The sequence below is a fragment of the Netta rufina genome (genome assembly GCF_964035555.1).
Source record: "Netta rufina genome assembly, chromosome: 1".
NCBI classification, from domain to species: domain Eukaryota; kingdom Metazoa; phylum Chordata; class Aves; order Anseriformes; family Anatidae; genus Netta; species Netta rufina.
In genome coordinates, this window is record NC_140123.1 from 11,611,117 (window position 1) to 11,627,966 (window position 16,850).

At 42.7% G+C, this 16,850-nt stretch overlaps 1 protein-coding gene across 1 annotated transcript; it reads left to right on the forward strand.

Moving 5' to 3' along the window:
• The first annotated feature begins 587 nt into the window (after positions 1 to 587).
• MED17 (mediator complex subunit 17) lies at positions 588 to 15,147 on the forward strand. Its single transcript, XM_084290017.1, has 12 exons — positions 588 to 831; positions 987 to 1,153; positions 1,555 to 1,774; positions 6,316 to 6,452; positions 6,556 to 6,640; positions 7,721 to 7,873; positions 8,403 to 8,533; positions 9,488 to 9,672; positions 10,239 to 10,376; positions 11,355 to 11,472; positions 12,765 to 12,924; positions 13,759 to 15,147. The coding sequence occupies exons 1-12, from the start codon at positions 600 to 602 to the stop codon at positions 13,962 to 13,964; spliced, it is 1,932 nt and encodes a 643-aa protein (XP_084146143.1). The 5' UTR covers positions 588 to 599; the 3' UTR covers positions 13,965 to 15,147.
• Positions 15,148 to 16,850: the final 1,703 nt, after the last annotated feature.

Here is a 16,850-nt window from a genome sequence, read left to right on the forward strand (position 1 = left end):
CTGTGCTCAGTTTTGGACCCCTCAGTACAAGAAGGACATCGAGGCCCTGGAGAAGGGCTATGAAGCTGGTGAGGGGCCTGGAGCACAAGTCCTGTGAGGAGCTGAGGGAACTGGGGGGGTTTGGTCTGGAGAAGAGGAGGCTCAGGGGAGACCTCATTGCTCTCTGCAGGTACCTGAAAGGAGGTATGGGGAGCTGGGGGTCGGCCTCTTCTCACAGGTAACCAGTGATAGGACCAGAGGGAATGGCCTCAGGTTGCACCAGGGGAGGTTCAGGTTGGAAATGAGGAGACATTTCTCCTCAGAAAGAGCAGTCAGGCGTTGGGACGGGTTTCCCAGGGAGGTGGTGGAGTCACCGTCCCTGGGGCCGTTCAAGGAGAGGTTGGACGTGGGGCTTGGGGACACGGTTCAATGGAAGACGATCGGACCAGACGATTTTGGAAGCCTTTCCCAACCCCACCGCCTTTCTGAGGGACACCACCGCCTCCCTCCCCTCACCAAGGGCCGTCCCTCCCGCTCCTCCCCGCCCTTCCCGAGCGCGTTTTGGGCTCCGCCCGGCGGCGGCGGAGCGGGAGGAGCAGGAGGGGGGGGGGATCTCCAAGATGGCGGGCGTGCCGGCCGTGCGCATCAGCATCGAGTCGGCGTGCGAGAAGCAGGTGCAGGAGGTGGGGCTGGATGGCAGCGAGACCTACCTGCAGCCCCTCTCCATGTCGCAGAACCTGGCCCGCCTGGCGCAGCGCATCGACTTCAGCCAGGGCTCCGGCTCCGAGGAGGACGAGCCGGGCTCCGCGGGCCGCGCCTGGGCCGAGCCGGGCGAGGCGGAGGATGAGGAAGGTGAGGGGCGGCCGGGCCGGGGGGAGCCGCCGCCACACTGAGGTGGGGAGATCCGAAAAGACGCGGGTCCCGCCTTGGTTTGGTGCGATTCGTGAAATGTGCTTCACGGGGAGGCTCGTGCCTTTGTGTCTTAGGAGCCTGGCTCTCGTTTTTAGGGTTGGTGAAGTTCCAGCCGTCCCTCTGGCCGTGGGACTCGGTGAGGAACAACCTGAGGAGCGCCTTGACGGAGATGTGCGTGCTGTACGACGTGCTCAGCATCGTCAAGGACAAGAAGTTCATGACCCTAGACCCAGTCGTGCAGGATCCCCCTCCTCCCAAACAGGTACAGCACAGCTCCTGTTGTTGCTCGTATGAGGCCACACCGAAGATTTGGTTTCATTGAGGCTTTTTGCCTCAAAGTGTTCAAATTGTACTAGAGCAAAATGTGCTAGAGCATTCTAGATCGCACAATGTCCCAGAGCATTCCACATCATCTCCTGGTTCAGTGCTCTGTGAGTGAGTACGAAGGCTAGGAACAGGAGGCGAGGCTGATTTCAAAGGCCTCTTTGTCAGGGCTGTAAGTCCCAGTGCTTCTTGTGTACGTTTAATACCGATGTGAAAGCGATTCTAAATCAGCTACTCAACATACAGCAAAACCCGCTGTCAGTTGCTGTCAGTTGCTTTTACGATTACTAATAATAATATCACGTGACTTAAAACTCAACTCTTTTTTTTCCCTTCTAGAATCCTCAGTTCCTGCAGTTGATTTCCAAAAAGAAGTCATTAGCTGGAGCAGCTCAAATCCTGCTGAAAGGAGCAGAAAGATTGTCCAAATCAGTGGCAGAAAACCAGGAAAATAAGCGACAGAGAGACTTCAACTCCGAACTGTTGAGACTGAGACAACACTGGAAGCTGAGAAAAGTGGGTGACAAAATTCTTGGTGATCTGAGCTACAGAAGTGCAGGTATGTGGTAGACTTTTCTATTTCATTATTAGCAAGAATGGAAAATTATACTTTACAAAGAATTTTTAAACTGGAAAAGCACAGGGGATATCTTTAATAATGAATAATACTTAATAACAGATAATTACATGACAAAATTTCAAAAGGAGGAAACTTGATTTATTATTAGGGAAGATATCAGGATATTATCAGGGAAAACAGGTAAGTGACCTTAAAGGCCGGCTGTACAGACTTTTAGTAAAGATTGCTATACAGAACAATTCTGTATTGGCAGTAGGGTTGATCAGTTGACAGGTAGATGCTGTAACTCTTTGGCTTTTGTCTACATTTTGTCTGCAATACATTTTAAAACATTGAGGAGTATGTTGTATTTTTCTCTGAACACTGAATCATTATTTTTGTTGTAACTTCTGAGAACTGAAGCTGAGAATATGCATTATTACGTGACTTTAAGAGGGGTTAATGAACCCAGAGTCTAGAGCGAAATATGGAATCAAGGAGTGAATGCAGAATACAATTTGTAAATACAAAGCAGGCCTCTAAGCTGGTTATATTGGGTACTTGATGTGTAGTCAGTGAAGGAGAGGAAAGAGAAACTTAGGGCTGTTCATTTTGTGTTAATGAAGAACCTGTATGTGTGACCCTTCTTGATGATTTATCTTAAAGAAGATGAAACGTGCCCAGGATGTGACAGGGTTGCAGATGTGGGCATCTGGGCATCTGCCTCTATCGGTCTCACCCGAATGGCTGGCTGTATGATTGCTTTTTTACGGACCAAACTCTGTCATAGCTGTTAAACTTCAGGACAAACATAAGCAACATTGCTTTGTAGCAGATGTTGCACCTTTACTTGCTAACTTATTGTAGAATATTACATATCACGCACTTGAGGACTGAGATGCTGCTGTGCTGAAATGAACTTTCTAAATTAGCTATATTTGTAAAGATTTCATTAAGAAATTGGAGTTGAGTGTAAACTATGGAGCCCTGGAGTTTTAGATGTATTGTGAAACAGAGGTTTGGGCTTCCTTGGTTGCAGGAGATGCTGTATAGTCTCAGGGCTGTGACACTGTTGGCCTCAGAGAGTGTAGTGGGTTTACGTGGCAAGGTTTTGGTAGCAGGGAGCCATAGGGGTGGTTTCTGTGAGAAAGATCTAGAAGCTGCCCCATGTTTGGGAAGGGCCCCATTGTTTTCCAGATCCGAGCCAATAAGCGATGTTGTTTTTCGCCTCTGTGAGAGCATATTTAAGACAGGGAAAAAACGCTGCGCCACGCAGCAGCCGGGAGAGTGAGAGGAGCGAGGAACAGCCTTGCGCCAAGGTCAGTGTAGAAGGAGGGGGAGAGGTGCTCCAGGTGCCGGAGCAGAAGTCCCCTGCGGCCTGTGGTGAGGACCATGGTGAAGCAGGATGTCCCCCTGCAGCCCATGGAGTACCACGGTGGAGCAGGGTTCCACGCTGCAGCCCGTGGAGGAGACCACGGTGGAGCAGGTGGCCCTGCACCGACGGAGGCTGCCGCCTGTGGAAGACCCCTGCCGGAGCAGATTCTGGGCCGGACCTGTAGCCCGTGGAGAGGAGCCCACGCAGGAGCAGGTGACCCGGCAGGAGCTGCTGCCCGTAGGGGAGCCAGGTTGGAGCAGTTTTCTCCTGAGGGATGGACCCCGTGGTACGGACCCATATCTGGAGCAGTTCTGGAAGAGCTGCTGCCTGTGGGAAGCCCACGCCGGATCAGTTCATCAAGGACTGCATCCCGTGGGTGGGACCCCACAGCACAGGGGACGAGAGTGACCGAGAAGGAGCGGCAGAGAAGAAGTGCTGTAGACTGACCATAACCCCCATTCCCCGTTCCCCTGCGCCGCTCGGGGGGAGGAGGTGGAAGAGGGTGGATGGGGGGAAGGTGCTTTTGTTTTTTTTTCCTTTGTTTTCTCACTTCTCTCGCTTGTTAGTTGTAGGCAATAAATCTTACTATCTCCTTATGCCGAGTCTGTTTTGCCCGTTACAATAATTATTGCGTGATTTTCTCGTCCTTATCTCAATCCTTGAGCCCTTTTCACATATTTTCTCCCCATTCCTCTTTGAGGAGGGGGAGTGAGAGAGCGGCTGTGGTGGAGCTCGGCTGCCCACTCGAGCGGAACCACGACAGAGAGACGTGGTGGGACAACTTGTGGGCTGTGAGAGATGGTTACAGGCTCTGCAGGAGAGGGAGGCAGGGAAGAAGAAGTGGGTTAGCCCTACACATTAGGGAGTGCCTAGACTGCATGGAGCTGGGCAATGGAGATCTGTCAGGGTGAAGGGAAAGGCCAGTAAGGCAGATATCATGGTGGGAGTCTGTTGTAGACCACCCAACCAGGATGAAGGGGTAGAGAAAATACTCTACAAGCAACTAGGAGAGGTCTCACAATCACTAGCCATTGCGGGAGACTTCAACTTCCCAGGAGTTTGCTGCAAATACAGTACGGCAGGAAAGAAACAGTCTAGGAAATTTCTGGAGCGTGTGGAGGATAACTTGATGCAAAAGGTGAGGGAGCTGGCTAGGGAAGGTGCCCTGCTTGACCTGCTGTTTGCAAACTGGGAAGGACTTGAGGGTGATGTGATGGCTGGAGGCTGTCTTGGGCACAGCGATCACAAAATGATGAGGTTTTGATTCTTGGTGGAGATCACAGCAATTGCAAAACGAAGAGTTTTTGATTCTTGGTGAAGGAAGGAAGGTGGTTAGCCCTAGAGCTGTTGTGCAGGGAGAAAAATAGGAAGGCCAAAGCCCAACTGGAACTCGAAGGACAATTAAAGATACTCATTTATAAACACATCGACAGCAAAAGGAGGATTAAGGAGCGTCTCCATCCTTTATTGCATATGAGGGGAAATACAGTGGTGAAAGGGTAAGGCTGAGGGGCCTAAAGACTTTTTTGCCTCTGTCGTTGTTATACAATTGTTGTCAGGGTGCCCGGCTCCCTGAGCTGGGAGATGGTGACAGGGAGCGAGGGGAAACCTCTGTAACCCAGTGGGAAACTGCAAGGGACCTCCTCCATGTTGTGATTGTTCACAGGTTGATGGTCTAGCTGGGATTCATCCAGGGAGGAGCTGGCAGAAGTGCTCACCAAGCAGCTTTCAATTACTTTCCAGCAGTCCTGGCTAACCAGGGAGGGCCCAGATTGACTGGAGTTCAGCAAAAATGACTTTAATCTATAAGAAGGGCAGGAAGGAGCATCCAGGGAATGACAGGCGTGGCAGCCTGACCTTGGACACAGGGAAGGCTGTGGGGCTGAATCATCTGTGATGATTCACGTCACAGTGAATCTGAACCACATCAAGATCACATTCAAACGAAATTCAAGATCACATCACTGCAATCTTATCTGAAATGTCATTTTGCAGGACATAAGGGACAACTGAGGGATCACAGGCAGCCAGCGTGGGTTTATGAAGGGCACATGTGGCCTGACTAACCTGATCTCTTTCTATGCAAGATGACCTGCTGAGTAGATGAGGGAAAGGCTGTGGATGTGCTTTACCTTTGTTTTAGTAAAGTGTTTGACACTTTCCAGTGGTATTTCCCTGTCTGCTCATGGTTTGGATAGGTGTATGGTTTGTTGGGGGAAGAACTGAGCCGTAATGAATGGAGTTTGGTCCTGTTGGTGGCTGGTCACCAGCGGCATTCCCCAGGGCTCAGTGTTGGAGCCAGCTTTGTTTAACATTTTAACATAGATCTGCATGAGGGCATCAAATACTCCCTCAGGAAATTTGCAGATGATGCCGATTAAAGTGGGAGTGTTGATCTGCTTGAGGGTAGGAAGGCTCTGTAGAGGGATTGGGATAGGTGGACCGATGGGCTGAGGCCAGCTGTGTGACATCCAACAAGGGGAAGTGCTGGGTGCTGCTGCTGGGGCACAACCACCCCGTGCAGCTGCATGGGCTTGGGGAAGAGAGACTAGAAAGCTGCCTGGCAGAAAAGAGCTTGGCAGTGCTGGTCAGCAGCCAGCTGAACATGATCCAGTGTTGTGTCAGGTGTGCAAGAAAGCCAGTGGCATCCTGGGTTGTATCACAACTAGTGTGGCCAGCAGAACAGGGAGGTGATCGTCCGCCTGTACTCGGCACTGGTGAGGCCACACCTCGAGTACTGTGTTCAGGTTTGGGACCCTCATTACAAGAAGGATGTTGAATTGCTCCTGTGTGTGCAGAGAAAAGCAACAAAGCTGGTGAAGGGCCAAGAAAACAAGGGTTCTGAGGGGCGGCTGAGGGAACTGGGGGTGTTTGGTCTGGGGAAGAGGAGGCTCAGGGGAGACCTCATTGCTCTCTACAACTAACTGGAAGGAGGTTGCAGTGAGGACAGTGTCGGTCCCTTCGCGTTGGAACAGGCTGCCCAGGAAAGTGGAGTTCTGTCCCTGGAGGTATTTAAAACACGTATGGACGTGGCACTAAGGGACATGGTTTAGCGGTGGCACTCAGAAGGTCAGGTTGATGGTTCGACTCGGTGATCCTGAAGGTCTTTTCCAACCTGGATGATTCTATGCTTCTAATATGCGTGTCTTTGTTCTTCTTTGATTAGGTTCCCTTTTTCTTCATCATGGCACATTTGAGGTGATCAAGAACACTGATATTGACCTGGATAAAAAGATACCTGAAGATTACTGTCCTTTGGATGTTCAAATTCCAAGCGATTTAGAGGGATCAGCCTATATAAAGGTTTGTCAGTATCTTTAATAATTTAGCATGGGTTATATGTTATGTGTTATGTACATTTGCAACAAAAAACAAACATCAAAAACTGTTTTTTTCTCCCACATAGGTTTCAATTCAGAAACAAGCTCCAGACATTGGTGACCTTGGGACAGTCAATCTCTTTAAAAGACCCATGCCAAAATCAAAACCAGGTATGGTTAGTTATATACTGTTTTCTGAACACATGCTCAAAACACTGTAAAATTCTTGCACAGAGCTTGAAATAAGAGTGATCAAGAATATTCTAACTTAAACTGAAAATCTCTGTTTGGGCTTTGGAAACAGGACATTTTCAAAGTGTACTCCTTCCAGGTTTTATACGTGTTTACACAGTTTCTGAAATAAAATCCCTAAATTTGTATTTAAGTATGCTGGAGTGCCTTGAGCATGTAACTGAAAGTACATCAAGATACTGTGGTTCAGCCGGTTACAGCCTATTTTTAGCTCAACTGAATTGAAGGACTGTTCGCTCAATTTTGCCCCAAATGCATCATTTGTTACTGTGGCTCATATATTTTCTCTGAATCTGAAAGGTGCTGGGCAGCGTGTCTTAACTACTGACAGCTCACCGGGCAGCAACTTGGTTAATTTGATACACGCCAGTATCTGTAGCTGTAAACCTTTGGATTATAAACTAATTTTTAGTAGTTTAAGATTAAGAAAGAACTTGTTTCTGGCAGGATTTTACTTCACAGTGGTGTGTATGCTGCTTTGAACGTAGGCATGATGCTATGTTATGTAGATAGTTCATACAGCATTCAGGCTACAGTATAGACCAGGACATTCCAAGAATTTTGGGCCTATAAATCATTTGAAAGTACATATTTAAAATCATTTTGTTGGTTTGTTGCAGAGTGAGTTAAATAAAGCCAGAAGCTTCTTTAGAAGTCAGTAGCTATTTTTAAAAAAATGAGGTTCACAAGCAAGAAAGATCTGGGAATATAATGACAGTTACAGAAGGGAGTAGCAATTTAGAATATCTGTATATGTGTATACATACAATATACATATAAAGAAAAGTAAAATTCACTAGTGTTATCTAAAAGTGCTTGCTTAACAGATAAAACTGTGGAAAATACTCTGTTTGAATAGAATATACTAACTGCCTTGCTGCTATAGCAATTGCATTCAGGCCACATCTCACAACTACTGCAGAATATCTGATACCTAGAGGGGAAAAAATAAGGTAACTTTTCTTTACTCTTCTGAAAATGTTAATTCATATTTTTAAGGTTCTCCCCACTGGCAGACAAAATTGGAGACTGCACAGAATGTTCTGTTATGTAAAGAAATCTTTGCCCAGCTATCACGAGAAGCTGTTCAAATTAAATCACAAATTCCTCACATTGTTGTGAAAAACCAGATCATCTCCCAGCCTTTCCCAGGTAGGATTATTTGCTTAAGTACAGGCTGAAATTCTGTTCGACGTGACTTAAAAAAGAAAAAACAAATGAACAGCGTGTTAATCTTGCTCCTCAAAGAATTGGAAAACCAGAGTTTCCCAGAATTTTGCTAATTGTAGTAAGATTGAACTAATACATTTTAGTTTCTAATTTACTAGTATTTTATTGCGTAGATTTTGACTTGTTTCTGATTTGTTATTTTGTCAGTAGCATTTAATACTGTCGACTGTGATGATATGTGCACATAGCAGTTTGACACGCACAGCTCCATTGCTCCTGGATTTCATGGAGGTGAAACTTAAGATCTTAGCTAATGGGTTTTCAGAAGAACTAAGACTAAAAAGGGTTATACAACTAATTATGTCTAATTATATTAGGGAGAACGTTTCTGTATTGCTTGAAACTTTTTTTTAGAAAAAGATGCTGAGGGTTGGTTGGTGAAGAGTAAAAAGTTCTTAGCAGCAGGCCCGAGAACTTTTAGTATCCTTAATTTTTTAATCTGCTTGCGCAGGTTTGCAGCTGTCTATTTCTCTGTGTCACTCTTCCAATGACAAAAAGTCACAGAAGTCTGCTGCTGAAAAACAGAATCCAGAGGATCATCTCTACGTTCTGGAGCATAATTTGCATCAGCTTATCAGAGAGGTAATGTGCAGTATGTTCTGGTTTTTGTTCAGACTCACACGTAGTACAACAGAAAGCCACTAGAGGCCAGCAAACTCCTATCCATTTGTGCGAGGCAGCCTGCCGATCAGTTCTGGTATGCGGGGGTGATCAGGGAGTTGACATTACGCTTTCTTGGAACAGTAGTTCTGGACTTAACCTTAGGCCTTGCTGCTTGCTTCAGAAAAGGCGTTCGAGGTCTTTTCAGTACAGCTCCACAGTCTCCCTTTTTCCTTTGTGTCTGATGAGTGTTTGTCAAGTGCTTAAACTGAGCATTGCTTCAAACCGTACTCCCACGAGGAAAGAAGAATCAATTACTATAATAACTTTGCTTTGTTTGAGGTCCACTGCTTGCTTCAGTGTTTTAGATTCTCATGTAACCAGGTAGAAGGACCTGGGATAGGAGGTTGAGATGTGCTCCCCTCCTGAACAAATTAGACAAATTGCAGATATCTAAGTAGTTGTGAAACCGTGTTCCTGAGTGTTCATATCCTTAGAGCATGGCTCCACAAGAGATGAAGTCATGTGGAACAGTCCAGTGTTTTTAAACACTGAGCTAAGAGAGGTGTGCCCAGCTTTGTTGTGAATTTTGTTTCATGACTTTGAACTTTCTGTACCTCAGTTTTCATCTTTGAAATGCTTCCTTTAGTTTTAGTCCTTTAGTTTTAGATAGCAGACTTAGTAGTAGGAGCTACTGCTATACTACCAAACTTCTGTTAGCTGGTAACCTTTCATCAAGGTTTGAAAGACAGGGAGGCAAAGTGTAATTATAAAGCTGTTTTTATGTAAACCACTGTCAAGCTTATGAAGTCGAAAAAAGTACACTTCCTGAAAGGTTTTACACTTCTAAGACTCAATGTGAAACAGAATGTTGTAATATACGTACTGCTTCTTGCAGGTGCACTTTCTCTTACAACAGCTGTTGTTTGTTTGCAGTGTCACAAGCAAACCCTGAGCTCCACAGTGATGCCACATCCAGCTAGTGCACCTTTCGGCCATAAGAGAATGAGACTAGCGGGACCCCAGGCTTTTGATAAAAATGAAATCAGTGCTTTACAGTCAAACGAAGGACTTTTGGAAAAGATCATAAAGCAGGCAAAACACATCTTTCTGAGACGCAGGTAGGTCACAGGCTATTCTTGTTACAGTTGCGATAAGGTATATCCATGTAAAACACAATTGATTTTTTTTTCAGTGTTCTTAAAACTAGCTGCTTCTTGACTATTTATTTATTTTGAAGTACTAAGAACAGATAACGAAGTATGAGTAAACACTTTCCTAGTAAAAAAAAAAAAAAAAAAAAGATTTCCGAGATCTGTGGCAGCTGTAATGTAGGCTGCTGATTGTTGTTTCTACTTTCGTTATATTGCATAAATCCTTTTTAGTATTCTTTGCTGTACATTAGCTGATGCTGAGTAATACCACTTCAATATTTCTGCAGAATACACGTGAAATGGAGTAAACAAGCTTGCTTCATTTGCACCTGAATGGTGCTGAAATAGAACTTTGATCTGCATGGTTCTGTAGGACTGGCAAGCTTTTTGCATGGCGCAAAGAAAATCAAACTCATAACCTACTCATTTCCTTTGTAAAGACCAAAAAAAAAAAAAAAAAAGGAAAGAAAAAAGGGAGATAACAGCACAAACTGGTGAGATTATTTTGGGTGGAATGTGTCTTTCTCTTCTAGAACTGCTCGAACCATTGACAGTCTGGCGAGCCGTATTGAGGATCCTCAGATTCAAGCCCACTGGTCAAACATAAATGATGTTTATGAATCCAGCGTTAAAGTTCTAATAACGTCTCAGGGATATGAACAGATCTGCAAGTAAGTATGTAAATGCCTGAATCTTTCTAGTTGCAAATTGATGCTGCAATGGCAGAGAGTATTCAAGTTTTCTTTACAGGTTTAAGACAGAAAACCAGGAAACCAATTTTTGTGCACAAGTATTTTATTTTTCTGAGTGGGAAGGAGCAACCACTGTAAGAAAGCTCTTGCCCACTTTACAGTACATTTAATGAAGAAACTTAGTAAGTAGTTAACTTATTAAGCAGAGTTTCCTTCAAGGGAGGAATTGACACAGAAAGTGGTCATTGAGGAGGAGGATTTAGTTCAGATGGAGATAGCTGAGTATAAAGCTTTTCTTTATGTACTGGATTCTGAGCTTCCAATTTGGTCATGGAGAGCTAGTTGCTGCTCAGTCCTAGCTTGGTTACGTAGGAACTGAAAAGTGAAGCTCATGCAATTTATGTTATTATTACATTGACGTTGAAATATGAGACATCATGTTCCAGAAACGAACGTCTACATGCTGACCAGCAGCAAATTAACTATATGGACAAGTGGATGAACTAGTTGCTTTAACACCATTTTCCCATTTTGAGCAGTCCTTTCTGGCTGCTTCCACGCTGCGGAGCAGGTTGTGGTCACTGGTACAATTTACAGTCTCTGTTCCAGAAACATCTGCTGCTCAAGACTTAGGTAGAACGGTAACCATCATTTTCCCATGCGCCTCTGGAAAGAAGCTTGGGAGGGAGCTGTGAGGCACCTCAGGAGGTTCATTGACCTGAACAAGCAGTGGACTGGCTCTGGGAGCATGCCATGTCCTGCAGTATAGAGGGAGGTGTTGAGGTGAATGATGAAATCGAGATATTTTGAGTTGCTGTTGTATTCTATGGGCTTTGCACCATCCTCATGTTAGAGTTCTTATAAATTAATGGGGGGGATTCTGTGTTCTAGAGCAAGCTTCCTGTTTTCAAAAGTTTTGTAACACATTTTGAATAAACGTGCATCTTGTCTTCAAAGATCCATCCAACTACAACTGAACATTGGAGTTGAACAAATCAGAGTAGTGCATAGAGATGGAAGAGTCATTACCTTGTCCCATCAGGAGCAAGAGCTGCAGGATTTCCTTTTATCTCAGGTAGATTTGTATACATTATTCTTCTGTTTCTCGTAGTGTGTTGGTGTGTTGGGGAAGAGCTGAAGTAAAAATCTTACCTTTAACTTTGTGTAAAAAAAAAAGTTAGAAAACATGAAATAAATTGTATTGTAAATAGGAAGGTGGATGACTTTTTTTCTTAATATATTTGTGTAGTGACTTTAGCAACTGATACTAAATAGGATGCCAGTTTTTACAAAGGTCACTATCAGTAATCAATTTTTACTCTCCCAATGAAGTGCATTTGTTTATGCTACTCATTATCAGAGCGCTAAGATTTTTTGCTGACTTCAGAGCAAGCAAGCAAGAGTCACAGCAGACTATAAGGTGTTCAATATATGAAGCTTGCTCAAACCAAATCCAATTTAGAGTAGAGATTTTAATGAGTCCACAGTTACTGGCATTTCAGCACTGTCTTGTTAATGTTTGCTTTGCAGCAGCCATTACTAAATCAGCTGATATTTGAACCGTGGTTTCTTAATTGTATGGAGCAAGCTGCTGGTTTTGTTCAGAAGTGACAGTCTCGCTACTATGCATTATAAATAGCCCAAATACAGGCCTTTAATAACAATGGTTGGCCTGTTGCAGTTACATGAAACTCCACGACACAAAGCAAACAAGTTGAAACAGGTTCTGCTGACGGTATCTCTTTTTGATCAAGTGTTTTCAGGCTTTTTCAGAGAACTGCTAACAGTGCTAGGCTCTTCCTTGTAATGAGCTTTAAATTTAATACAGAAAAAGCTTAAGTTTCTAATTTTTGAAGTTGTTAAAGCTCAGTACTTAAAGTACTTGAATGGTGATGGAGATAATCATGTGCTCAAGAACCTCAGCTTTTATTTATTTATTTGAGTTTGCCATAATACTGACATGCACAGGATTTTTAGGTATTCTAGAGTAGAGTTCTTATCTCCTGACCAAGAAAAAATAATTCAATATCCTGTTCATAACACTTCAGTTAGGTGTTAATTGAAAGCAACACTTTTTTTTTTTTTTTAAAGCATGTATCTATGAAAGCCCATGTATCTATGAAAAATTCATCTACATTGTGTACTTAGTACAGTGGTCTTCTCTGTGTGCAAAGGAGGTGTCTAACTTGAAGAAAGCACTACTGACATACATAGCATATTAAAAAAAGTTCCTCCAAAACCTGAGAGCATAAGATAAAGTTGCTTTTATAAATAACTACTGTCCAGCAGCAGAAGAAAAAGCTTGGTAAAACTACTATTCAATTAATTCTGTGGTGTGCATAAGATGAACTTTTTGTTCTCTCTCAGATGTCACAGCACCAAGTCCATGCAGTTCAGCAGCTTGCAAAAGTTATGGGATGGCATGTGCTGAGCTTCAGTAACCATGTTGGGCTGGGGCCAGTGGAGAGTATTGGCAATGCATCAGCGATAACTGTAGCATCACCAAATGGAGACTACGCCATTTCAGGTAATATTTTCCTATTCCAAATGTATACAAAATTATTAAAGTTCTTAAATGCATTCTAAGGGATTTTTTTAAATATATTTTTTTAAGTCTTTTTCTAAAGCCAGTCTCTGGGATTTATAGAATAATGCCCACTTACAGCAAAATATTTTAGAAACAGTCTCTTGTGTATGGAATTGACACCTAAACAGAACTAGTGTATTATTATTAGCGTATAATAAATGCCTTTTTTTACTGTGAGGGTGGTCAGGCCCTGAAACAGGTTGCCCAGATATGTTGTGGAGTCCCTGTCCTTGGAAATACTCAAAACCTGACTGGAAATGGTCAAAAATTCCTTAACGACACAAAGAGAACACCACTGATCTTGCAGAGTTCTGTGATAAAAGCAACAGAAATCATTACTTTTATAGATGAATTTCAAGAGATTTAGAATATACTTTTTTGAATGGAGTGGCGAGGAATACATCAAAAATAAGAAGGGAGGGGGAAAAACCTGTTCTTGATACTGTTATGGAAAAATAAATGCATATGTGAGGGGATTTTTTTTGTTGTTTTGTTCTGGTCAAATGTTTTTCTGATTTGGTGTAGCCAAGAGCATGCTGTGCTAATAGTAAAATAGTAATAGAGTAGAGGTGGGAAACCAGAGAAAGCAAATCCAAAGAGAAAAACTCTTTATTTAAAAACAAACAAACAAACAAAAAAACGTACAGTAGTTTTTTTTTTTCCAGTATGTTTGGAATTGTCTAGGTAGTAATGTATAGCATGCGTGAGGAAGGGTATTTAACATGAGGAATTTTGAAAGTGTAAAAACACTCATAAAATCTCTGTCCTTCACAGTCCGTAATGGTCCTGAAAGTGGCAGCAAAGTTATGGTTCAGTTTCCACGGAGTCAGTGCAAGGATCTCCCCAAAGGCGATGTGCTGCAAGATAACAAGTGGAATCATCTTCGAGGGCCCTTCAAGGAAGTTCAGTGGAATAAAATGGAAGGGCGTAACTTCGTGTACAAAATGGAGCTCCTCATGGCAGCCCTAACTCCGTGCTAATAACCCATCCGTCTGTCCGGGGGGAGCTTGGAATCAGCGCTGTGCTGCCAAAGTTTGCTGCCCACACAGCAAAGGGAAACGGAGCCTGTGGGGCAATACAAGAAAACAAAAATTTATTTCCTGTACAGATCTGTCTAGTGTAGCATTTATAATAAAGTGTTTTCAATGACATAGAGAATATGACTTTTTGAAAAAGTTCTTTTCAGCTGTACCTTTGCATATTGCTCTACTTAGATTAACATGTCTAATGTTTTTTCTTTTAAAAATATGAAATTGAGTAGTCCTGTGCTGTATGAAAGGTGTCTGCTCAAAGTAATACCCTTTTCTTCCCTGGATTTATTTCTTCTGAATAGATTTTTGCAAATGTTTCTGAGAGAGTACAATTCAGAATAAACTGTGCAATCAATAAGCCTTTTAGTGACCTAGATCACAAAGAAATTTAAAATTATTTAAAATTCAAGTAGCCATTCTTCACTGTGTGATGTTTTTGGGTTGGGGGCTGATGCTGTACATCAGTTGTACAGTGGTGTGGCCTCTGGGTTGCCTGTTTCATTTCTTCTTGAGAGATGCATCAGTGCTTTAAACTGAGAACACTGCAAAGCCACAGCTCCTGAGTGTATGCAGTGTATGGTACTTTGCAATCAACAGAAGTTACAAGCAGGCACGTAGAGGAACAAGTCTTTATCTGTATGCAAAAAGCTCCTGACAGTGAATTTGTGTGTATTTTTTGGGGGAGGGGGTGTAAATTATGTCTGAGAAGAACAGAGCAGGAACAGAGAGGAAGAGCAGGTAACTCACATGCAGTAGACCTGGGATCTCCACAGTCGTGTCTTTTTATTTTTTTATTTTTTTTTTCCCTCTCTGCCCTGGCATCAACTGCAATCTAGGAAAACAATATTATTCTTATGGAGACCAGCTCTTTTGAGGTCCTAAAACAAAGAGGTAATATGTTTGTTTTTTTCTTTTCTTTTTGGTTGTAATTGTAGCCTTCTTGAAGCTCCTACTAAGGTGTTGCACGGAGCTCTTCTGTTGTGTGATGATTAATTGCTAAAGGTCTTTTTGAAACCTGTCTGTATAAGCTGGTTTAGACTTAAATCCATCTTGCGTTCCGAGGTGTATGTATATATATGAGAACTGCACACAGACTGTGCTTGAATTAAACCATCTTACTTCTGTAGTGACAGCTGTTATTTTGGTAATGTTCTTGAGCAATATGGAATAGCTGTTTAGAAATGGGTATTAAGCAACTGCTTGTGGCAAGCTGCTCTTCAGTGTGTATCCACAGCAGCCACTGTACTCATTGTACCTGTGTTGGAATTTTACACCGTGGAACAGACTGTTACTGCAGCTCATTGAAATATTTGCCTCATTGCAACTGAACCGTCGGAGAGAAAAGGGTTTTCTCACATTCTTTGATAACTCACGGGAAAAAAATAGTTGAAAATAGCACATATGTCTGTATCTTCTTGAGATGGGCAAGTCTTAAATAACACCTGAGGTACCAGTTGCTATATTGCTTGGCGGGCAGAAGCTGTAGGATTACAGGCAGAGAGGGGTTTTGTCCCCTTCAGCTCACAGCTGGATGCATTTGTCATGCATCTGCTTGCAATGAGGCTGTTTTAGCAATGCAACACATCTCTCAATCAAACTCTCAATCAAAATTAGAAGTTGAGTGTATGAAACTTAAAGACAGTGAAGTACATGGATAAATGTAACTCAAACTGACAAGTCTGCATACAGCAGTAGTCTTTTTTGTCAAATAAGCACTTCGTTACCAAATAATCAATGTTGAACTATTAGGTTCATATGGTTGCAGGATATGATCCTTCTGGGAGGAGAAAAAAGACAAAACAACACATGCAAGGTGATCATTTCAATTCCAGGAGTGTAAGCACTACACATCAGACGAGTATCTTCACCTACAGCCTTTCAGGCTTAGCTGTTATTAAACAACAACCCGCAAGATGATTTAAAACCTTCAAAGCGTCTTTTAAAATTCGGAATCCCTGTGTATTCAACAGCAATGAAAAAACACTGATATGACTTCTACCAACAGAGACAGTCTTGAAATTTTTGGTAGTATGTCTTTAAGCATGAGATGGAGACTTTAATGGATGATTAAGACCTTTACACTTGATTGTCAAAGCAATCTTATGAACTTGGACATCTCTTTAATTAAAAAGTTTAAATATAAAATGGTTTAATCCCTTTGATCACTTGGAATGTTCTAAGTATTAGCTTTTGCTGCAGCTTTGCATGCAGTTTATGAATGGAATAAGAGTCGCTATTTAATTTCTAAACTTCCATTTTTAAAAGCTTGCAGTAAAACTAAATTCTTCAGCCACCCCACGCAGCAAGGGACTGCTCCAAACAGCCTCATGTTTTGTATATAAAATATTATTGACATGGATATTGACAAACACCAGTTTCACAGAATGTGGATTATTTTATGCTACACTACCTTTAATTATGCTGTATGTTGGATAAAATTTTCCTGCAAGGAATTGTCTAGGAGCAAAGCAGTGTGTAAGCTAACTGCTGTATGGAATCACTGAATATTCTTTGAATCCCTCTTGTTCATCAAGGATATTACTACTTAAAAGCGAGATTGGTGGCAGCAGCATCAATAACCAAGGATGGGTGCCCAAAACTTCTGTTATCTTTAGCCAAGCTGAGGTAGAACTACGCTAGTCAGAAGCTTCATACTGCAGTTACAGAGCATCTGAACTGTAAGGACTCTGAACAGTCATTTACTACTTTTATCCCAGCTTCAAGTATAGTATTCTGAAAGTGAAAACAATCCCCACAATTAGAACAATGAATTCAAAAGGTCATTTATGCCTGCATATGTTTGCCGACTTTGACAATTACATTATTCTAGTAAAT